General features: G+C 46.6%; 1 protein-coding gene across 1 annotated transcript in view; it reads left to right on the top strand.

Moving 5' to 3' along the window:
- FRAS1 (Fraser extracellular matrix complex subunit 1) overlaps nt 1–23,107 on the top strand; it is a 105,490-nt gene that overhangs the window by 2,270 nt on the left and 80,113 nt on the right. Inside the window, exon 2 of the mRNA XM_059470308.1 lies at nt 287–318. Within this exon, the coding sequence (XP_059326291.1) occupies nt 287–318 (32 nt within the window). The remainder of the gene's footprint in view (nt 1–286; nt 319–23,107) is intronic.

Genomic DNA, 23,107 nt, shown 5'->3' with positions numbered 1-23,107 from the left:
CAGCTGAAGCAGGAGAGCCCTGTGAGCCTGTCCTGTTGTCCATGCAGGAGAGGTTTAGGAATGAGGATTCACACTGACTCTTCTCACACTGTTATTTTGGCAGGCCCCCTCTTTTCTCCCTGCCTTTCTGAGCCGGCCAGAGGTCCTGTCCCTTACTCAGAGGTTGCCCAGCTGCCCCAAAACTGTATTTTTTTGTGGCTGCCCAGTTCAGAGCAGGCTCACTGAAGGATGTGCTGCTGCTCTTACTCGTTTCTAACCTGATTTATTTTTTTTTCTGGTCCCTCAGGTGCCTGTGTCTCCCACGGCCTCTTATTTGAGGTAGGTGAGCTCGAACGTGCCGTGCTGGGGAAGGGTTGGAGAGGGTGCTGTTCAATGAACTTGACTCCAGTTCCTGCTTTTTGTCATCCCTGTGGCTGGGGTGCAGGTCTGGCAGCTTCCAGTCTGCTGGAGAACACACATCCCTCTCATGGAGAGGTTGGGAATTCTCCCTGGGCCTTAGGACCCAGCCAGTCCAACTGGGTGAGAAGATGTGAGGGACTTCTGGGGTGTTGGAAGCCACAGATGCGCAGTGCCGGGCAGGATGGAGGTGGTGCTTTGTAAAACATGAGTGAAATGCCAGGCTATGTTCTTTCTATGTGTTTCTTTCCCTGAATTAATGAGCTGTTAATGACAGCAGCTTAACACTTTTTGCCCTCAGCTGGTCACGGTGAGTCTGGTGTACCCTGACTGATCCTTACAAACGCAACACATTTTCTTTTCTGGCGCCTCTAGAAACGTAATCCGTGAGTGACTCGGTACAAGAATCAGAGTTTTTAAGTATTCATGAACGGTGTTTTGCTCGGTAACGCTTGTCTGCCTTGCTCTGGTACTACTCTGGGCTAAAAGGAGGTGCCTGAGCTACTTTGTGTCTCTGGAATGCTTCTGGATGTGTTTGCTCCTCTTCCTGGTGCACTGTGGAGGGTCCTGGCAGCCCCCAGGAGAAACCTGTAGCGACTTTTCATTGTGTTTTAGACGGTGCTTGGAAACACTGTTTCCTTTCAGTGTCTGGTGAGGGTTTTTGTCCGTGTCTGGTGCGGAGGAGGATGATGATGAGAGGGATGGAGCACCCATTCCATGGGGAGAGGCTGAGAGAGGTGGGATTGTCCAGCCTGGAGAGGAGAAGCCTTGGGGTGGCCCTTACCTGAAAGGAACATGAAGGAGAGATGGAGAGAGGCTGTTTCAGGACAGAGGGGAATGAATGGATTCAAACCAACAGAGAGGGGAGGTTCAGGTTGGATATTGGAAAGGAATTCTTGGCTGAGGGGGGGGGTGAGGAGGCCCTGGCACAGGCTGCCCAGAGGAGCTGTGGCTGCCCCTGGATGCTGGAAGTGTCCAAGGCCAGGAGCTTGGAGCAGCCTGGGTTTGAGGGAGGTGTCCCTGCCCGTGGCAGGGGTGGCACTGGATGAGCTTTAGGCGCCTGCCAAGCCGTTGTGTGATTGCACGTGGAAGTGGCTGCAGGTGAGCTGCTCCTGGGTGATTGTGGAAATGCTGTTTGCTGCACAAGTCTCTGAAGTCACCTGGAAAGCCCTTGGTGCATAATTCAAACCTTGAAGTGCAGCGATGCAGGCACTGCAGGTTTGCTGCAATTGTTAATGCTGCACAAGTCCTGCCTCTTGCTTGACTGACTTAGCTCCAGGGTCAGCTGGTGTCTGTGGCTTTGCTCTGAGGGAGGGAAAGCACCTCCCTGAGCGTGATTCCCAGCTGAGCTTCTCTGGCTTCTCCTGTCAGCGAGTTTTCAGCTCCCTTTACTTGGAAAGAGGAAAATCCACTTTACTTGTTCTTAGCTGCAGGCCACGAGGAGACACACTGATGTCACTCTGGAAGTCAGGGTGTGTGGGAGGTGTGGAGCAAATCCAAAAAGCTGGAGGCTTTCTGCCAGCTGGTTTGTGCCAAGGGGGAGGGGAAGGACGGGGCTGTGCCTGGAGGTGCTTTGAATGGTGAGTGTGATTGAAAAATGAGTTTGTGTCTGGTAGAGGCTGCAGCACAGAAGGACAAGTCCAGCTGAGCAACATCCATTTCCATTTTGTCCTCTTTCAAACATGGATGTTATCTGTGGCACCAGCTGCTGGTAGTGCACCCAGGGATGGGTTTCTGGGCTGGATTGTTTTGGAAGTTTCCTGAGACACAAATGGGCTGCTTGGTTTCAACACTAGAAAGCACTAAAGAAGCGTTTTTTGAAAGAAAATGTTTGTAGTCTTTGGGTCAAAAATTGTGAAGAGAATGAAAAGCCTGAGCTTAATTGTACTTGTGCTTCTACCAAAAATTTTGCTTTCTTTTGTAACATCTGTGTGCGTTTTGTTGTCAGAAGTTTAAACAAATCCTGATTTTATGCTTTTTAAATCAGATTTCTGTTTCTATCACTAGTTTGCGCTGGGCAGAATGAGAGTGGAAAGGTAATAAATAAAAAATGCTGGGAGTCTCTTCTCCCCCAAATTTCCAATCTCCCAATCCAGAGAGCTTCTACCCTGAATAAATTCAGTGACCTTTAAAATAAATGTTAGCCAGTGCAAAGCACTTCTGGTTAGGGAATATATCAAATTAGCAGTGGAAAATGGGCTTCATTTTAATTTCATTAGAAAGATAAGGAGTTACTACTGAAAAATGAGATCAGAATTGAATATTTCACTTGAAAGGTTTGCTTGTTAACTCTTATAATGGTGAAGATATTTTTGTTTATGTGATGTGATTTAAATGGCACTACTTAGCCTGGGGCTGCGTCCTCTGGATGTACATGAATGTTTTGCAGCTAAGATTTATGAATACAGTAATGCAATGCCTCTCATGGAGCAAATCTCATCTGCTTGTGGGTTTCAGAAAGCTGGGATCAACTGAGGATCAAAAATAAAAGTGATTTTTGAATCAAGTGTGTGCTCTATGTGTGTCCCTTCTTTGTGTTCCTTGAAAACAGCAGTGAAATACAGAGGGATGGGATAGGCTCTTGATTTCATGGTACCAGGTAAAAGAACCTTAGATGTAAGAGTTTTCCTCTGAGGATGAAGTGAGTTTTTTCCCTTCATCAGCAAATGAAGAGGACTGAGGAAGACATTTTAATACAAAATAATTTTTCTGTTTTATCTTAGTAGATCTAAATGTCACCTCCTTGCCCAAGCAAATGCACCCTCATGCAGCAGCAGCATCTCTCCATTCCCCCTGAGGCTGGAGCTGGGCAGGGGTTCAGATCCACAGCCCTGCTGTCTGGGAGCAGCAGTGGCACCTGGAGAGACACATCCCTTTCCATGAGGTGTCTGGGCAGGGCTGAGGCCCTTCCCTGCACCAGGCACACCTGCCCTGCTGCCACAGGAGCACCCATCCGCTGTCTGCTCACCCTGAGGTGATTTATCTCACCAGGTATTCCACAGTGGGCTGCAGGTGCATGGGATTCACCATCCCCTTCCCTACCCTCCAACCCCTCTGAGCCTCTGGACAAATCTCAGTGTTTTTTCTCAGTACCCTCACTGCTCACAAGTTGTTCTTTCTCCTTCTTTTTCTTCTTTTTGGATCTTGTATTCCCGCAGTCCAGAGCCCAGCAGTGAGGCTGTGCCCCTCTTCGGTTGTCTGTGCATGTCTTTGGCCCCCTGTTGGAATCCATGGGGTCTCTTCCTAAACAGCCAGGTACAGGCAGGGTTTTTTTTTGGCAAGAAGGGATTTTTAAAAAGACTCCTCTTTGCTTTGGATAGGAGGAATTAATAAATCTGGAGAAATTCATAAACTACAGAAGAGCTCTGGGAGTTGTTGGGCTTTTGGGCTTTAATCTGACACTCTGGTCTGTTCTCCTTGGAGCTCTGAGTGTCTGCTGGCTGTGATGTCCTTCTTGGAGGCCTTTCTTCTCCATCCTGCTTGGTGCAAGACTCATGCCTTAATCTTCTCTGTGTTGTGGGAGTTATCCGGTATCAGCTTTATTTGGAGATCAGGGTCTGTACAAGAGCTGCCCTGTTCCACATTTTCCATCTGTCTTGCTTTGGAAAGACCGGAGTCTACTAAGGAAGGCAAGAGCCTCCCCTGAAATGGAGAATGTAAACCCACCCCACCCCTCTGAATTGCTATAAATTTGAAATTAAGGGGCTCTCAGGCAATAATATGTGAGCAGGAAATAACAGTTCTTTAATAGGGAAGAAAAAATAAAAGGATAAAATAAACAATGCAGTACACTAGAACAACACTGACAGAGTCAGAACCCAGCCTGACACCCTGTGGGTCAGGGTGTTAGCGGCAGTCCAATTGGAAATGTGGCTGCAGCCCTCCTAAAGTGTCAAATGTGGTTCTGTTGGAGCAAGGGGGATCTGTAGAGAAGGATTCTTCCTCCAAAGATCCCGTGGAAGAGGAGACAGCTGCTGTTCCTCTGGGGAATCCAGTGGAGAAGCCGCGCTGGTGTCTCAAAACCTCTGGATTATATCTGGGTAGCAATGCTTGGCTCCTCCCTCTGGGCAGAGTATCTCCCAATGGGATGCTGTAGTTCTTATCAGCCATGCAGTGACATTCAATAGCCGTTATCAGCAGATGTCCCTTCCCAGGGAGGAGTGATTGTGGTCACTCAGAGAGAGAGATAAGGCAAACTGCCACTTGACAGAAGACAACTGCCATGCAGATGGCAATGGAATGCATCTTGCCTTGCACTCTGGAACAGCATCCCAGTGAGCTCCTGGGACAGGAGCTGTTGTGCACGGGCACTAACTGAAGTATGCACATTTAATAGCACAGTGCTGGGAGCTGTGGGCCAGAGCCTTGGCAGGAGATAGCAGCTTTCCCATGGATTCATTCACCAGGACAGGAATTCAGCAAGTATCCAGCGTTTAGACATTTTCCAAGTCATTGTGCCTTCCATCTTTCGGGATGCATTTGAGCAGCTCTTTATCACACCTTATAATTCATCATTTACTTCTTCTTCTTAAATCCCCACCATGCAAAATGCCTTTTTCCTTTGCTGGGTCTCTTCCTCATTCTTTCCCTTTCCTTAACCCCTTCAAAACCTTGGTCATGACTACCATTTGCATCTTCTCTTTAAAGGAGGAGTTGCAGTGTCTAACTAATTGGTAAGAGAAATTTTAGAACTTTGCTGTACCTTTTCAGTGACTTCCAAAGAGCTTAGGGACTTTGTAAGATGGCTGAGGGAAGTGGATCCCCACTTTGCTGACAAATTGAACATCTGGAGAGAAGAAGTTAAAAGGAACTGAATGTCCTCTCAGGCTTTGGAAATAGATTGTTGGTGGTTTAATCCATCGTAAACCTTGGGCAAAACTGGACTGTTGTGTCTGGACAGTGCTCCCATGTGGAATTTCTCATCTCTAGGGTGGTTTTGTGTTCCTTTTCCCCTTTCTTTTTTCCCCTTGAATAATCCCCATCAAAAATGCCATGATAGTTAAATTAGAATGTTCAGTGTTGTCCAGGATACATCATTCCCTGTGCCTTTTCAGCAGACATTGCCTCTCCATTGCTGCTGCTTTAACCACTGACTTCACCCGAGGTACTCCTTGGCACTTTCAGGAAGACACAAACTCCCAAATCTGAAGTTATTCCCAGCTGGGTGCACTGATTTTATTTCAGCCACGTGGTGCTGTGAGGTTGGTGATGCCAGGATGCCAATATTTCTGCCAGGCATATTGAATAGCTCCCAGTGGGAATGCAGGCAGCAGGCTTGCCTGGGAAGGCTGCTGTATTTCTCCTTGTGCTGTGGTTTATTGCTCAGCCACAGATTAAGGAGGCCCTTTAGGATAAAACACTCGATTTTGTAATCATTGTATCTACTCCAGAGTCATTCTGTAATGAATCCTCTCACTAACCCCAGGAGCACAGCAGCCAAAGGATCTTTATATTACCAGCTGCTGCGCTGCAGCTAAGGGAGAGTCCCAGGATCTGTGTTTCTGAGGATCAGCCATGCGGAAAAAATCCTCTCCCTCCTCCTCCAAAAGATAAATCCTGAACATGACTTCTTCCCAGATTAATTTGAGTAATTTAAAGCCAGATGTTTTGTTACTAAAAAAAAAAAATAGTTTCCTAACCTGCTTTGTTTGTGTTTTATGGACATGAAAATGAAACTTCTTGCAGGCTGAAAACTGGGAAATTTTAGTTTAAGTGTAATACATTTTTGGGGACATCTACAGGAGCTGAAAGATTGCAAAGATTAGAAACTTTCTAGTTATCAAACTAGAAATCTTGTTTCTAACAGAATGGCTCCTTGAAAATCTGAAACTTTTCCTTTCCTGGGACTTCACCTGTTGTCCTGCCTGAATAGATTTGGTCATGGTCATGTGGAATTAATTCCTTTTGGGTGCTCAGCCAGCTTGAGACTGACATGCCATACATCAGGTGTTGTGGTTCATGGCTGTTTATGTGTTCAGAGGAAACACAGGGTTGGTTGTTTAATTGGGAAAAGCTCCTGCTGCTGGAGACACAGTTGTCATTACTGACATGCCAGGAGACATGTTCTGAGTTAGTGGATGCTGTAAATCCTTTTATGCATCGAGCCTGGAAAAGTGGTTCCAGGGGAAAACATGAGCAAACTTGTTAGCAATTTCTTTCCAACATTTTTTTGCAGTTTTATGGATTCTTCTGTGTATGTGAAAAGCTTGGTTTTCTTGACTGCCTAAGGAATTCTCAGTGTTGTAGAGTAGAAGTAACTTGCTATGCTTTTATTCCAGTGGGTTAATTTTTTGTTGTTATTTTAAAAAATCAGAATTCAAAGAGTGTTCCATTTTGAAAACCTGGGTTTGGTTTTAAATTGAAGGCACTTAAAAATTGCATTTACTCTTTTCTGTCCTGATTTCTCTGTGAAATTGTAAGACCATTGTGGTTATGGAAACAGAACCCTCAAAGTGTCTCAATCTGCTGTTAAATGGAAATATTCCAAACCAAAAATGAATTATGTGCTTCTATGGAGTGACATAAAGGGTAATTCTTAGGTGTCTTTTCCATGATTTATTTAAAACAAAAATTCCCTCAATGAAACAATAAACTTAATGAAAACCTGTTTAAATTTTAATGAAATCCTTAGGACAAAGCAAAGTCGAATATGTTACTTCCAAGGACGTTGGGAGACTTCATATTAGATAAAATGGAACCAATTGAGATACAGTTGATTAAAAAATGAGCAGAATTTGTCCCAGAATTTAGGCTTTAAAGCCTTGTTACCTAAGAGGAGTCTGGCCATGAACGCAGGGCAGTGTTTTGCAGTATGTTTTTCTTTATTTCCATGTTGTAATTTTACTTTCTGAGAGGTTTTTGGAGGCTTGAATGCAATCCATGGAGGAATGCTATGGATGTGTGGTGTGTGATTAACAGGTGTATCTGTGATGGCACAGTATAACTGAGACCCATCAGCATGGGAAAAGTAGAATGGATTTTAAAGACATTTACCTCTGTAACGTTGGGGGTTCTTTTTCTGTCTGGTCCCTTAATACTTGGATTTTTCTGAGCAGACTTAATTAATTAACAGTGGTCCTGCTGTTTGTTTTGGAAGGTGATGTGGCTTTAACCGCCCTGTGCACATCCTGCTGTGCACCTCAGAGTTCCGCTAGCCACAGGATCCTCTGCAGGGGGCTTCAGAAGGATTTGCTGGCTTTAGAAGAATGGTTAGGCTTCACTCTTTGGAGAGGAGTGTGCTGGAGTTACCACAGATCCTTCCCTCTCTCTGACCTCGTTTTGGGGGGGAAGATCTAAGCTCACAAGATGTAAGACTGTCAGTTCTTCTTCTTCTTGCTTCGGGCAGAGAAATATCTGTGAGATCAGAGGCAAGCCTCTTGAAATCCCTGGGAAAAGGCATGATCCATGATACTCTGCAGCCTAGGAGCGAGCTGTGCAGTTCAGCTGCTTGTCCTGCTGGGATCAGCAGCCTGGGTTGCCCAGTTATCCCCTTGGATGGCATTTCTGTCTGGGCAGAGCTGCCCGTGGGCACCTGGTGTGTCCAGGCTGCCAGGAGCACTGATGTGTGACATGGAGCCCTCTCATCACCAGTTTGTGAATGATTATGGTGATGCTGATTTCCCTCATTAAAATAGGAAGTGTTAGTAGCAAGAGTAAACTGGGAATGATGCTCTCTAAGCAAAATGCTTTTGCTGGTCTTTTGCTGCTTATCAGGAAGCAGTGCTTGATGCTGTTGAGTCTGTGGCTTTTTGAAGAAAATGCAGGATTGGAATCTAGCACAGGGAACCTGCAGTTTGTTCACGTGTGATGGTTTCCCTCCTTTTAGTCTAGCATGGGAACAGGCATTTTATTCTGCAGGTCTACCTGATGTGATCTTCAAGGTCAAATCTTCTCCTCAGCATCCTGTTTATACAGATGCCTTCATTAGCCTCTGCAAATAGCTGCTAAATCCACATGTTCAGGCTGAGGAGATGATAATTCCTCATCTGGCAGCCTCAATAAGTAACCTCCTTATTAAAATCAGCTGTTGGGCCACGTAAAAGGTGCAGTGAGGTCTCTACACTCAATATTTTTAGTGCATTCTGCATGGTGCCAGCATGTTTCTAACCTTACTGAAGTCATTTCATGCTTCTGTAATTCATTGGGTTTTTAGTGTATTTATAGATGCTATTTTATGAAGCACTGCAGTAGAAATGATGAGAGCATCTGGTGAAATCCATCACATCTCATGCAACAGCCTCTGAAAAAATAACCTTGGTAATCGAGCCTTTCCCCCTTTGGATGGTTCCACTAATGTTTTAAAGGCTTTAGATATTTAATGTCACTGGGGTGCCCTAAATGTCACTTTCTGTGACATCAGCCAGCAGTGACACCTGAAACAGCAGAGCCACCCTTCAGCTGGCACCCAGACCCTCAGCTGTGACCATGTGGAAACCACAAAGCTCTGATTTGTTGGGATTCCTCTTGGGAAACTTCCCTGAGGTGGTGTTGGCAGCAGCATCTGTGTGGGGTGATAGAGCAGGGTTGTGTCAGGAGTGTTGGGCAGGCCAGAGAAATGAGAAATATTCCCCTGTGCTGGCAGGGAGAGCTGTTCCCCTGCTGCATCTTCTAGTCTCTGGGAAGTGATGCCTGAGTTATTTGGGTGGGGATTGCAGCCCTGCCAGCCTGCAGCCTTGCAGAGGAGCTGGAGGGGAGGCTCATGGAAACAGGATCAGCACGTTTCTATTTGGGGAGCCCGCATTCCTGGGCTCCTCTAAGTGCTGCAGCTGCTTTGATGTCAGTGGAGCTGGGCATTTTCCCAGCTGAGCACTTGACCCTGGTGCTGGCAGTCAGCCTTCCAGGCACTGAGCTCATGTCATGAAGCAGGGCTGCAGGCTGGCCACAGCCTTGCCAGTTAGTGTTTTCCAGAGAGAGCATGGATTTGCCTTCTCATTTCCCTTCAAGGGATTTGCAGCAAGCCCAGCTGTGCCCAGTCTCTTTTTCATACCTTGTCTTGGCCCTATATGTGAAATTTTAGCTCTTGTGAGCCAAGCTCTCACCTACACACATAAAAAACTGATTTGGCATTGGACCTGGAAGTTTAGAGAGGAAGCTGGCTTTGGGGGATGAGTTAAAGGTGGGATGGAGATTCCCTTCACGTGGCTGCCTTTAGACACCCTAATGCTCATCTGCCCTGGATGGGAATGCAGTTCCTTGTGTGATTCCTGCACTTCTGGACCACTTCTGTGAGGGGCAGCGTGCTCCGGCATCCCGAGGCTGCAGTCCAGGCTGGAATGCCAGAGGTGTTGGGAGGTTGGTAAGGTCTTTGCTGCACCCATTGTGGTGTCCTGGCTGTGGCTACGGTGCCCAGGTGATGTTCTCATGACTGAGCTGGGCAGCAGGGGCTGTGCTTTGTGCTCTGTGCATGTTCCTGCAGTAGTTCCAGCAGGGTTACTCTCACTCCAGTCAAACAGGACTATCCTTGTCTTCCCAGGCACATGGAGTGCTGGAAATCCGTCCCTGCTTTGCCTCTGGCTTTCTGCTGGCTGTGCCTTGTGTTCGTGTCTCTGCTTCCTGGCAGGGCTCTTGCTGTGGCTGCTGAGAAGTCAAATGAGGTCCTTGACTGGGCTTTCTTTCCCCTCTTTGCACAGTCAGTTTGGTCACTGTGAAGGTGATGATCCCTACGTAAATGGTATTGCAGGATTCCAACCAAAACTGCGTTTCTCTCTCGCCTCCCCTCATTTCCCCTTTCTCCTAATCACCACTTGACACAGATTTCCAGAGGGTTTTCTGATGAGCTTTTGGCCTCCTTATGTTCCAAATGCTGCTTTATTGACCCTGTTGTCAAGGTGGGGACCTCAAAATGAGAGCAGAGCAGTGGGACTGGTGTGCAGGAATCTTTTGGTATCCTCTACACAGAGAGTAAATTTTCAATTTTATCAGTGACAAGGGTTCTTTCTATACAGTGTTTTCCCTGGCATTTCAATGTGAGCATGTATATGAATAAATAAAAGTTCCTGCAGGCATCTTATTTTTTTTTTTTTTTTTTAATAGCTGCACTTACAGGAGCCTGTTTCCAATTTCATCTGATTTTTTACAGACCTAGGGAAAGAAAAGGCCTTTCCTGTGGACTTTAGACTTTCAGAGTTTAAGTCCTGTAGGAGAAGATCAGCAAGGGGCAACCACCCTGACCCTTTGAAGTGTTAAAAGCAGGTGTGCACCTCCTGTATCCAACTTTGGGCAAGGTGTGTGTACCCTTTAAAAAAAAAAAAAAGGCAACTTGGAAGCTGAACTAAGCAGTGGTTCGTTGTATTTCTGTGCCCTTGGGTTTGCTGGAGGTTTGTTTTCTGCCAGATGTTTTGCTGTTTATTTTGTGCACACTACATCTGAAGAGTCGCTGTAGGTAGGGCAGTATTTTGGGTAGCTCCTTGGAATAGCATTAAAACAAAAAAACTGCAGAGAAGTCCTGCAGTATTTACCAAACAGAGGATGCTGTGCATCAAGGGGTTTGTTTGTTTTCAAAATATTTTTTTTGAAAGTTTTTGATTCAGGATTTAGGACAGCTGTGATAAACCTGTTGCCTTTGCTGGGGTTGTAGATGAAGGTATTTGGGAGAGAAAAAAACCCTTCTGGTGTGTCTTGGATCTTAATTTCCATCTTAATTTCCTCAGAGCAGGACATGTCCTAGCCCCAAGGAGAGGAAGAGGTTCAGAAGCTCAGGGCTTGCTCCTCCTTGTCTGTCTCAACCAGATTCATGCACAAAACAAGCACAAAGCTGGATTTTCTTTGGGAAGCAGTGATTTATGGTGTGGAGTCACTAAACATGTTTGCACATGAGTCCTTTGGGCACACATAACAGCTTAGCTGGGGAACCTACCACAGAAGCATTCATTCCTTCTTATCTTGCCCCAGAGGCCAGGGCCAGTGCTGTTTTTGTTTCTGGTCCCAAAGAACTGGCTGCAGGCAGGGGTGAATTAGAGGGGGGGTCTCCAGGCTTTCTGAAAGGGGGAAAAAGAGCTACACTTCAGTATTTTTCACAAAAAAACCCCCACATTATGATATATTACATCTGAATACAGGATACAAACATCCTGGCTTGTACTGGAAATAGTGGAACAGCAGGACCAGAGCCGGGACTGTCCCTGTGTGCTGGCCGCTGCTGAGGCCCCACCTTGCACCCTTGGGGACAATTTAGGGCTCCTGGCTCCAAGGAAGGCACAGAGGGGCTGGGACATGTCCAGGGAACAGAATGGATCTGGAGCACAGGTGTGGTGAGGAGTAGCTGAGGGGGAAAATAGGAGGCTCAGGGGGGACCTTCTTGGTCCCTGCAACTCCCTGACAGGAGGTCACAGTGACAGGACAAGAGTAAACAGCCTCAAATTGTACCAGGGGGTGTTTCCATTGAATTTCAGGGGAAATTTCTTCAGTGAAACAGTGGCCAGTCCTGGAAACAGCCTGCCCAGTGCAGTGGGGGAGTCCCCATCGTGGAAGGGTTTAAAAGCCCTGTGGATGTGGTACCTGGGGACACGGGTTAGTGGTGGCCTTGGCAGTGCTGGGTTGATGGCTGGACTCCATGGTCTTGAAGGTCTTTTCCACCCTGAGGGATTCCATGGTTCTGTGACTCTGGGAAACATTCTGGGGGCTCCTGGTGTGTTCAGACTCGAGTGTTAACGTGTGATAAAATTCCTCTGTGAGTATTAGGGGCTTACAGTTCAGAGGGAGCAGTGTTACATGAGCTGGGTGTTTGGCACTGCTGTCACAGCTGGAGGAACATTATTCTGATTTTTCACTGTTCATTTGTGCTGAGATGTGGGGGGGATGCACAGGGATGGAGGAGATCCAGAAGAGGGTCATGATTCCTCATTACAAAGGACTTGAGCACTGTCTGCACTAGTTCTCAAAGGGAAAGTTAAGGGGTAATTTGTAGAATGCTACAGAGGGAACAGAAATTATTATAAATAATCCTCTTCTACCCGTAAGAGAATGGAGGAGCCAGAAAATGAAAGCTAGATAAATTCACCCTAGGAACTAGGTAGGTTTTACTGTGGAGATTGGAAATTGTTAGAACTGTTTCCTGGTGTGTGCTATGAATTATTCTGTATCACTAGAAATCTTTAAATCATGGCTGGCTTCCCCCTCACTGAAAGTTACTCTTTTGTTAAATTGCATCTTTTGGCCCAGAGTCCAGAATGAATTGATTTATTGGCAGAGTCAAGCGGCACAGCCCCCCTGCATTGCAAACCAGGCGGTTTTGGGGTCGATCTGTGGAAGTGCAGCGGCACAGGGACAGCCTCGTGGGGAAGGTGCAGCGTTCATCTCTCCTGCCTTTTCACATCACAACTAAGTGGAAGCTGAGGGAATTCTGTCTTGCTCCACTGACACTCCTTGTGTGTGAGTGGAAGGTAAAGCCCACTCCTGTCCCAGGATTAAAAGCTGTGTCTCGCTTGCACGTAACTCTTGCTGAATAACAGCAGTATACACAGAAATGGCCAAATCACTGTGTGCTGCTTTATTCCTTGTTCTGGGAAAAGGGAAAGGAAGGAGGCAAAGGCATCCTTCCCACCTGCTGGTAACATCCAGCTGATTTACACCCTGTCCCTGTGGCTCTTGTTCTCCACCAGCTGGGGTGAGTGGCCAAATGAATGCCTGGGAGTTATGATGGCATAAAACTGATGTGAGAGCGGAATTATGGAGGGCATAAGCTTGTTCCACGTTGGAAACCAAGGCTGCAGGAACAAGCTGTGCAGCGCCCTGGCTCCTGGGAGGATTAATTACAGATGGTGGCTGTGGCAGCTAAATCAAGTGCCTCTAATGTTGTGTAAACTTCATTAAACAAATGCTGAAGCAGGGCTGTAATCTATGCCAAATGGGATAGGATGGCGAGAGTAGAAAAGGAAAATACTCTGTGAGAAGTTAATAAAAAAGAAACCTCAGTGTCTAAATCCACTGGAGCAATTTCTTCTACCTCTTGTGCTTTAATGGTAGAATTTTAAACCACAAGCTTTTAAACTTATTATCTGGTAAAGCCTCAGTAGCTTGAATTAATAACAACTTTCTGCTAATGCCTTGCTGAATTCCTCTTAGTCAGCAAATCCTGGTTTATCTGATATGCTCAATCCTTCCTGATATTCTGCCACCACGTGCATTTGGCCATTTCTTTTCCACTTGTGGCAATGGCAGAGGAGGAAGCACTGACCACCAGCTTGGTTGTGGCTGCTGTTGTTGCTGGACTGATGTGGTGCAGGGCTTATGGGAGCCCTGGATTCTCATTTTGGCTGCAGGTTTGTGTTTTAATCTGAAAGTTAAGAGCTTCTACATGTTGATATGATATGCTAAGCAATGTTATCTGATTTAAGGTCCAAGAAATGCAAGTTCCTCCAGCTGTCACCTGTAATGGGTGCAGTTTCATTCTGCTCTGACTCGCAGGCACTCGTGTGCTGCTGCAGAAAGGGGTGCTGGCATTCCCCTGCCCCCCTCCAAGGAGGCAGCAGCCTGGGTCAGGGAAAGGGGAATAAATCTCTGCTGACTTAGCAAGTGAAAATCTGCTCAGCAGAGAGTCCCACGGATGGCAGCACTGGGGCTGGGAATCAGGGCACGGAGGAGGGCTGCTCTGGGGAAGAGTCCAGGGCATAATCCCACAGTGGGATTAATTCATCTGCAATTTGTGATTCCACCCCTTGGCAGCTCAGGTATTGACGTGGTGAGGGGCTGAAAGGCCCCTTAAATGAACTGAGCTTTTCCAGACAGGGAGAATTGACTGGGGAGGAAAAGCCAAGAGTCTACTTTAAAGTGCTTTTGGTGGCCAGTGACAGAGTTTTTGTGCTTGTTTAGTTCAGCTGTTTGTTTGAAGTTGGACAGTCAGGGTTGTGTTGGACATTTGTCACTACAGACACTCTCAGTGTGACCCTGTGCCTGGCTGAACAATCAAGTGGATAGCAGCTTGTCCTTAAAGGAGCTGCAGGAGATCTAATACCCAAGGGAGTGCCTTTTTTAACTATTATTTTCTCTCAAAATAATATTTTTGAATTATTTCCCCTGCTGTGTCTCTATCCTCTCCCAGATCCCTGTCCATGTAGGGTGCTTTAAGGTGACTTGTGTAGCTCATTCAAGATCAGGAGCCTGAAGTCAGGCTGTGGATTTAGGGATCCTGCCTGTGATTTGATTCTTTCCTCTGCTGTTTTAGCTGTGTGGTGGCTCCACAGGACTTGTGAATGGTCAGCTGAACATGGGGCTTTTGGAGAGGAGCACTGAACACTTTGATGCATAAATTTAGGCTCAGGAGCTTGATTTAGCTCAGCTGGTTTGGAAAATGCTGACTTTTGAAAATGTCATCTTTCTCTTGCAGTTTAGGAGGGCTTAAAAGGAAACCAATCTTGCCCAGTGTCCCTTTTGGATGTAGGAAGGAAGTTTAAAAGTTGTACCATTTAAATGAAGGTAGATTTCAAGCAGCAAAAATATTTCAGCTTTTATGTTGGCATTAAGTCAGTTTTGGTTTTGAAACGCATTTTTAAGTCTTCTTTAAGGGATCCAGGACTAAAAGCCTGGCCCTGCACTGCCCTGCAGGTAAGTGCTCAGAGGAATTGCTTTTGGTTACCCACAGTTTAGATGCAGCTGAAGAGAAATATTTTGGCCTTTGGGCTTCATCAGATAACACAGCACAGGCTCTGTGATCAGTGGGAACAGCACATGTTCTTAGGGGAAGTGCTGGAATTTTTATATTCGTCATAAAATGCTGCAAAATGTCTTTTTCTTTTCCTTTCCAAGCTGTTCTGCTAAAGGGAATCCTCATTCCTCCTCTAAAGCTGCTCCTTGCAGTAGGAAAAGCAGCACAACAACCAAATGTTCTTTGCTCCCTTGTCCTCAGGAGCAGCTCAGGGGTGCACGTGTGTTTTGTGCTCAGGGTGATTAATGCTGAGGAGTTTTACAGAGCTGATGAGTGCAGTGCCAATGGGATCTCTGTCAGCTTGTTTTTCAGGAAGGAGGGATGTGGCTTTCCTCAAACAGGGAGCTGGGCAAGCAGCCAATGGGGTACCAAAAATAAGAAAATCGTGCAAGTCCAGACCCAGCCGAATTGCTAATGGCTTTGAATGGGCCTGCCTGGAAAATCTTGGAGCCACAATGATGGAAAGGTCTTAATTGCTTTTTTTTGAAGAAGCATGTCCAATTCTGACAGTCCAGAAGCCCACATGGACGGGGGGAAGGACTGATAGATCCATATGTGCAAACATTTAGTCATTGCATTTATTTTTTGGATGCTTTATACCTAAAATGAGGGGAAATTGGAATTAAAAAGTAGTTTGCTGCTGGGTAACACCTGTACATTTCTATTTGCCAAGGCATTTATTTTGTGTGTGAGATCTGTGTCAAGCCTGGGAAATACTTTTCTGCAGATGCCTTGAAAAGGAACATTCCTGAAGCAGTGTTGGGTTTATGATCATCTATTTTACCCCATTTACTTCCTGCTAATTGCTGCTGCTTGGATTTATCTGTATCACTGTGAGTTTGCTTGTTTGGATTTATCTGTTGTTTGGATTTATCTGTATCACTGTGAATTGTCCTTGCTCAGGAAAGGTATTTTCCAAGAAGAGCATTTTTATGTATTGAGGATAATTAGTTTATTTGTTTCTCCTTGAGGGGTCTGTTAAGTCTATTTTCTTTAAAAAAAAAATATTTTTTGAGTCTTCTTAGCCCTGTTGTGGTGCATTGATGGGAAGTTTAAAAAAAACCAAACCTATAAATCATGGATCCTTTGGGAGGATTTCCAAAAAAATCTCATGGCAGGACAGTTGGGTGGTGCTTTGGAGCCAGGTCTTTTTTTTCCTCCCTTTAAAAAGACTAAAGTAGGTTTTCTGGCCTTCTGGGTAAACCTTGTCCTAATTTGTGTCCCTCTTACCTGCCTTGGTCTACGTGAAGCTCCAAAATGCCTCTAATTAGGGAAAACGTGGTAATGAAAAGCAATTTAAAAAAGAGTTGTTTCTAACGAGGCTTTGACACCGGTGCTGAGGGTGAATTTCCAGGCAGGGGGAATTGCACGGGGAGCTGTGTCTGGCAGGGTTTGATGGATCCTCTTAGCCACTGGAACACGTTTTGCTGCTTTGGGCAACGCTGAATTTACTGTTGGCTCGGCCTTATTTTTTGCCAGCTCTGCCTGGAGGGAGGCAACAAGCCATAGCTGCTTGGGAAAAGCAGCCTGGGAAGCCCAGGAGTTGCTGCTTGGCCCGGGATAAAGGGCTCGCTGCAGAGCTGGGCTGGCCTGTGGCAGCGTGAGCAGTGTCCTTTCAGCGGGGTTGGATGCAGAGGTGTCCCTGCAGCTTCTCCTTCCTCTCCCTAGCCAGGGCCCAGCGCCCTGGGATGGAATCGCAGGTGCCCGTTTGGCACCGACAGACAGCAATGGGAACGAGCGCGGCCCAGCAGCTGTGCCTGGCTCTTAATTGCAGGTCCCTACAAGAAAGTGGCTGTTGGATGCGGTGCAAAGGAATTAAATCCTAATGGCCCGAGCAGATGATACAAAAGGCCTGTGACAACTGGATGGATGGTAATGGTTCCCTCGGTCACTGGAGATGTAAACAGGCACTTCACACCCCATTTTCCCCGCTCTAACTCCGCTCCTAACAGAAGGATGGGCTGCCTTGAATTTAAGCAGATGCGAAGCGGCAAGGAGGGGAGAGGAAGCCTGTGCTTGCTCACGTGTCTGTAGAATGCTGAACACACAAAGATGGGGTAATTGAGACAAGCCAAATGTTTATACAAGGGCATTTCTGGTGCGCCCATCCTTAGCAGGACCGGAGTTCAACTTGCCTGGGGGAGAGGATGAAATGAGACCAGAGACTTGTTTTAGTTTGTTTATCCGCAGGAGAATCAAAGCAGGGCAAGGGACAGCTTTGATGCGGGTCAGACGTGGGTTTTGTTAAGTGCGGGGCTTGGTTTGGATTCATTAGCCGGATGCAGAGGGAGGAGACCTCGCCCGGACGAACACCAGCAGGAATCATTGCTTTGCTGGGAGAGGAAGAAAATCTAACAGTGGAGTCAGGGTGGGTTTCTGCTGGCTTGGCTGCGCTGCTGTGTTTGGGCAGTGAGGAACCATGGCTTTATTTCTGGATTGCCCAGTGGCAGGCACTGAAATGGCCTTCTGCCTTTAGCTGGTCCCTTTTAAAGAATTTATTGTGGAGCACCTCCTCTTACTCCTTTTACAGTCTTGCTCTCGGGTTTTTTTCGAAGGGACACACGTCTCCTGATGAGGAAGGTGGTTTTGCTCACTGTCATGAATTCCCTCCGAGCTAACAGCTCCTGGATGAGTTTCAGTGTGGCACCCTGCTCGTCGCCAGAACAGCCAGGGTTCTCAAGCTGGCAGCAAATGTTCCTGACTCCCACAGACAGAGATTTTGGAGAGATCAAGCAAGTTCCATTGTACTACACTAGCAAATTATTGGTGCTTAATACTTGTCTTGAAAAAATTGCTAACAAAGGGCATATCACAGCCAAAACTTGCACAGGTTTTGGCTGCTCCTGGCTGTGTGATCAAAGCGCCTTGGGAGGATCAAAGATCCCTCCACCCTCTTAATGGGGGTTTGGCTCTTGGGCTGGAATTGCCATTCAAGGGGACACTTGTTTCCCAATGGGATTTAGACCTGTGGCCGTGCAGGGGCAGAGCTGACACTGCCAGCTGGCTTTGTGAAGGTCACCAAGCAGGAGTGGCCGTCATTCATTAACAGCCTTCTGAAACACAAAGCTCTGCTTTCCTGCCCGTTTCCTGAGAGGCTCCCTGCTCCCTCCTTCCTTGGAATTCGTGCGGTTTGCTGCTACACTGGAGCAGCGGACAGACTATGAGTATTGTGTGTGACAGGCTGCTCCTCCTAGGACTTCCATCTTGCATAAATCACTTCTCTTATGCCTCTCTATAAAATTTAAATGACATCTGAAAGGAAGGGACTTGCCAGCCCCGTCCAGCTGAAATATTCAAGTTGTTTTACATTACATTGGTATTGCTCAAATCAAAATCTCAGCCTTTAGGATGGGACTTGTGACCACCTAAAAATTAGGGCACAGCATCCACAGGAGAGATTTTGGAGAGAAAATGTGATATTATTTCTTACTGTAAGGGTATGTGAGCTTTTGATTTTCTTCTGGTATCGCACTGGCTGCTGTGTCTTTTCATTGAAAGCAATAATTGCTTGCAGTCCTTGGGTTTTGGGTCAGCAAAAAGGGCAGGTTTGGGTCTACTTTACATTCTGGTCCATGAATAAATTGTCCCTTGTCTAAAGTGATTTTCCTTTAAACTGTTAGATCTTGGAAGCAAGTGTTTTTATGAGACAAGGTGGTTCACTGGAATACTTCACCCTGTTTTTCCTCAGAGGTATTTCAAAGCACCAGTAAAATGTCATCTCCTTTCAGAGTCTCTTTATGTTCTGGGAAGGTTTAAAAACTCAAATATTGAAAGATAAACAGGCTTTGCAATCTAAAAATTGTAAAGAGATTTGAATGCTGAGATGGTAACACAATGGCAAAATTTGGTGAATGCCACAATGGCACAGTGGTGAAGCTGGTGAAGTTTTGGGAAGTTACAGCAGTTAGCAGAGCCCACCCCCAAAACAAGCAGGAAAAGGTAAATGATATGAAATGGGCTGAATGTTAAGAATGTAATGAATGATGTCTGTAAGAAGTGGAAAAATATCAGGGAGAAGAAAGGAGAAATGACAGGAAAGAAGGACATGCTGGGAAGATGTGGAGAATGCTTCCCTCCCCTGTAGCGAAAGCATTTTAAAATAACTCCTGCCATTGTGGATTTTCTCAAAGTCCTTGGTGCTTTCCCAAACCAGCCCTTTGTCAGGCATGGGGATTTCAGTTCTCTGCCCTGAGTGCATGCAGCACGGCTGCTGGGGGTCATGGCAGGAGGCTGGATTAACATTCCCAGCAGGCTCTGGGGTTTGGATAGTCTCTGTGATCTTTCCTTATCCCCTGCCATGTGGTGGGAACCATGTGCTGATGATTCCGAGCAGGTGATGTGGCTGGAGGGGATTATTGGAAGCACAACTCCCTCTTCTTTAGCATGGCCACGGCTTGGAGGTCCAGCAAGGAGCCTGGGGGCCTGTCTGCTGTCCTTCTGCCCCAGGTTTTCCTCCTTTTTCCTTCTGGAGACAGAGATACTCACTTTAGCATGGCAACACAAGGAAAACCCCATCCTTTCCTGCCATCCTGGATGACATTTCCTTACCCCTGCAGACCCAAGGTGGAAATGCAGTGATCGTCTGCATAAGCTTGCTACAAAAGCTCCAGTGGGATGGCTACTCCTTGTCCCTGAGAGGAGAGCTCTCTTTAGGTACAAACCTCTGTTTTTCCAGTGCAGATGCTGGGGTGGGGAGGGTGGGGTGGACACGACAAGACTTGTGCACGTAGCTCATGGGCACTTCAGTCTCGCTGTGCTCTGCCTGCAGACGTGGGAGTGGTGCCCAGGTTAATCATCCAGGCAAGGGGAGGGAAAAACATCCATGGCTTGGCTTCTTTTCAAGTCAGGTATGCTCCAAGCTGGGCTCTGAAATTCTGCCTCCCTCCGTTCCTCATCGTGGGGAGGGAAAGTTCTGCACATTAACAGGGGGTGAAGCAATTTTTTCTGCCTTTGTTCATCCTCATTTCCAAGAACAGTGTGTCTCAGCTGTCTCAGTGTCTCAGTCCTGTGGGAGCTGGTATGGGCTGAGGGATTTGGGATTTCCCTGGAGCAATCTGCTTTTGCAGGGAGGGCCCTGACTGTCTTGAGGCTTTCATCAAGCATCTTCCACTGGCCTCTTGAAGGTGAGGGGAAGCTGGAGCATCTTTAGTGTGCTGTTTAAAAAGAGTTGCAGGCTTGCTTTCCTCTTTGTTTTTAGGAGCCTCCCCTCAGTGTGAGGCTCTCTGGTGTGTGTTTTGAGGAGGGGATGCTGGATGGCTGCAGTTCCCACTGGGTTTGGCTGCTGTTTTAGCAGGTTTGTCCTGGAAGGTGATAATGCAGCCACTTCCCACTCACCTGTCATGCACATCCTCTGTTCAACATCCCCTTGTGCAAGGTATTCTGTGTATTCCTGGAAATAGGAAACAGTCATAAATGACATCAGTGACCTAAAGCTCAGCCATTTCCAGCCCCCTGCCATGGGCAGGGACACCTTCCACTAGACCAACTTGCTCCAAGCCCCATCCAGCCTGGCTTTGAGCACTTCCAGAGCTGGGGCAGGCACAGCTGTACTTGCCAGAAGCTGAAGGTTGCATTCCTAGCAGGACTTAAGCAGCTGTCAGGTGGATTCCAAGTGCAATATTTACTGCACTGTAGAAAAGAACACTGAAATACTTCATGTTCCCAAGCTCCTGAAAAATGGGCTGTCTCATGATGGCAGTTTCTTCCCAGAGCCTGAAACAACATTGCTCATGGCCCTGAGAGGGGAACACCAGGCACAAGGTGAAGGCTGTGTTTTGGGGCAGGCTCTCCTCTGGGCTGGTGCAGTGCAGGAGCTGTGGCTGAGCCGGGCACCACTGACCCAGGGAGCCAGGGATGTTTCCCTTCAGGCAGGAAGGGAGGGAGCCTGCTGCCAGCTTCACTCTGGTGACCCACACATTGCTTTCCTTTTTTTCTTTTTAAGATAAAGGTAACTCAAGATGCAGGGAAGAATGTGGCCTCTGGAGGTCAAATGAAATGATGGATGCAGGTGTTTGGAAAAGCCATCCATGCATGCTGGTGTGCACAGACCTCTGGGAAGGGTGCCAGTGCAGAGGAGTGGAAGAGCTGTGCAGGAAAGAAAGTTAATTCATAGTATCCAATCTCCCAGCTCAGTTTTTTTTATTTTGCTGAGGGGGAAAAAAAGGAGGGAAAGGGGAGGAAGGAAAAATACAACAGAGTATTTTTCTAAATCCCCTACTCTTTTTTGGTATCAGGTTGTGCTTTGTTTACATGCTGCTGGTTTTGAAAGCATAGGGAGTAACAGGTAGGGAGACACCTGAAAGTGTTGGAAGCACCAAGGCCTTGCTGATGGGAATTCCCACCACCATGACCTTCAGGAGAGATGGGTGTACTGAAACCAGGATTGTGATTGGAGCTGCTCTAAGTATCTGCAGTTCAGGAAATGTTCCTTTGTGCTTTGCTGTAATGTTCTTAGAAGTAACTCTTGTGCAGCACAGGAGACTACCCTGCCTTTTCTCTGGAGGGCTTCTTCCTTAGAACTGAGTTAATCCCTGCAATCAGGTGGATCCCATTCATCCCTGGTGTGGGATTTCTGTATCTCTAGGAAGGTGCCAGGCTGGTGATGGCATCAGCTACAGTCATGGCACAGACAGGGTGAAGGTGGGGAAGGAGAGTGTGGAATCATCTCCCAGGTTTTACAGCTGTGTTACAGGGGAACCTCTCCCTCTCCATCCTGGGCTTTTCCTTCCTGACCCATTCAGTAGAGAGGACACTTCCCTCAGGGGTGTTTCCTGTGCTGCTTTTCCAAAATCTCTGCATTCTTCAGGGAAGCTGTGACTCGTTCAGGGAACAGGCAAGCCCTCAAGTGTGGGACTCTTCTACTTTGAGACCTTCTCCAAGTAGATGCACACGAATAAAAACTTAAAACCTGAGGATCCTGCTGGAACCTGGAGTTAAAGGCATTGTGAGATGTTTCTGAAGAAACATGTGAGATGTTTCCATGTAGAACTTCATGAACAAAATATTGGAAAATGGGATTTCCTTCTTTGAGGAGGAAAAAAAATTAAATTAAAACTACCTAAGCTGCGCAGTGGTCAATCTGTTTCACATCATCTTCGAGAAGGAAGAGAAGGAGATTACAAGGAAGAGTTCTGCCCTATCACAGTGTCATGATTAAATTTGTAATGAGGCAGCAATTATTTCTAACCAAGCGTGAAGCAGCCTGACAGGAGTTGGCTCACACCATGTCAGGGAGCAATCTTCAGCCTGGCAAATATCCATGGCATGGACAGGGATGTGAGCAGAGCCCTGTGCTCCTCCTCTCACTGAATCTGTGTGGACAGTGATCCCTGAGGCTTCATGTGAGCCAGAATACACATTACCAAGCACTGCTGCAAGCTTATTAAAGAGGGAGTGTTAAAATGGTTAACAAAAGCACTTTCTCAGGTATTACCTGGTGTAATACCCACCCCATTCTTGCTGCCTCAGGACGGAGGGAAGATGCATTTTCTTCTTCAGCCTGAACTTAAGGGATGCATATGCTTTGCCTCTGCTAAATATTTCTTGGAGCAGCTTCTGTAGATTGAGACATCACTACAGTGAAGGAGCCAAGTGCTTTGATATAAAACTGTCCCTGTTTTACACGATGGGCACTGGAGAGATTTAGGAACCTCCCAGTCTGCTTTCAAGAGTCTAAATAAGTGCTTGTGCTCCCTCTTAGCCTTGCTGCTGCAGCCCCCATGATGGGCTTGCTGTGTAAATTGTTCCAAGATTTATTCTGAGACAGATGTTCAGTACTGAGAAGGGGGTGAGAGACAAAATTCATGTGCAGGAGCTCTAGAGGTTATGGTAATCTTTGTCCTTGGCTTGCTTCTCCTGTGGACAGTCAAATTTTGTAAAATCAGTTTTTCTATAGAAGGGTAAAGGGAACAAATTGGAGAGATGCTCCAGGTATGGATCATGGTTATTTCCAGAGCAACTCCTGACATCTCCCTGGCACTGTGCTGGAAATCAGGTCCAGATTCATGGTGGTGTGCACTCATCAGAGTCATGGTGGTGTGCACTGAAAAAATAAATATGCTTTACATAGGA

Source organism: Ammospiza nelsoni, chromosome 4 (assembly GCF_027579445.1).
Source record: "Ammospiza nelsoni isolate bAmmNel1 chromosome 4, bAmmNel1.pri, whole genome shotgun sequence".
NCBI lineage: Eukaryota > Metazoa > Chordata > Aves > Passeriformes > Passerellidae > Ammospiza > Ammospiza nelsoni.
The sequence above is the reverse complement of the archived record's forward strand: the minus strand, read 5'-3'. Positions and strand labels throughout refer to the sequence as shown.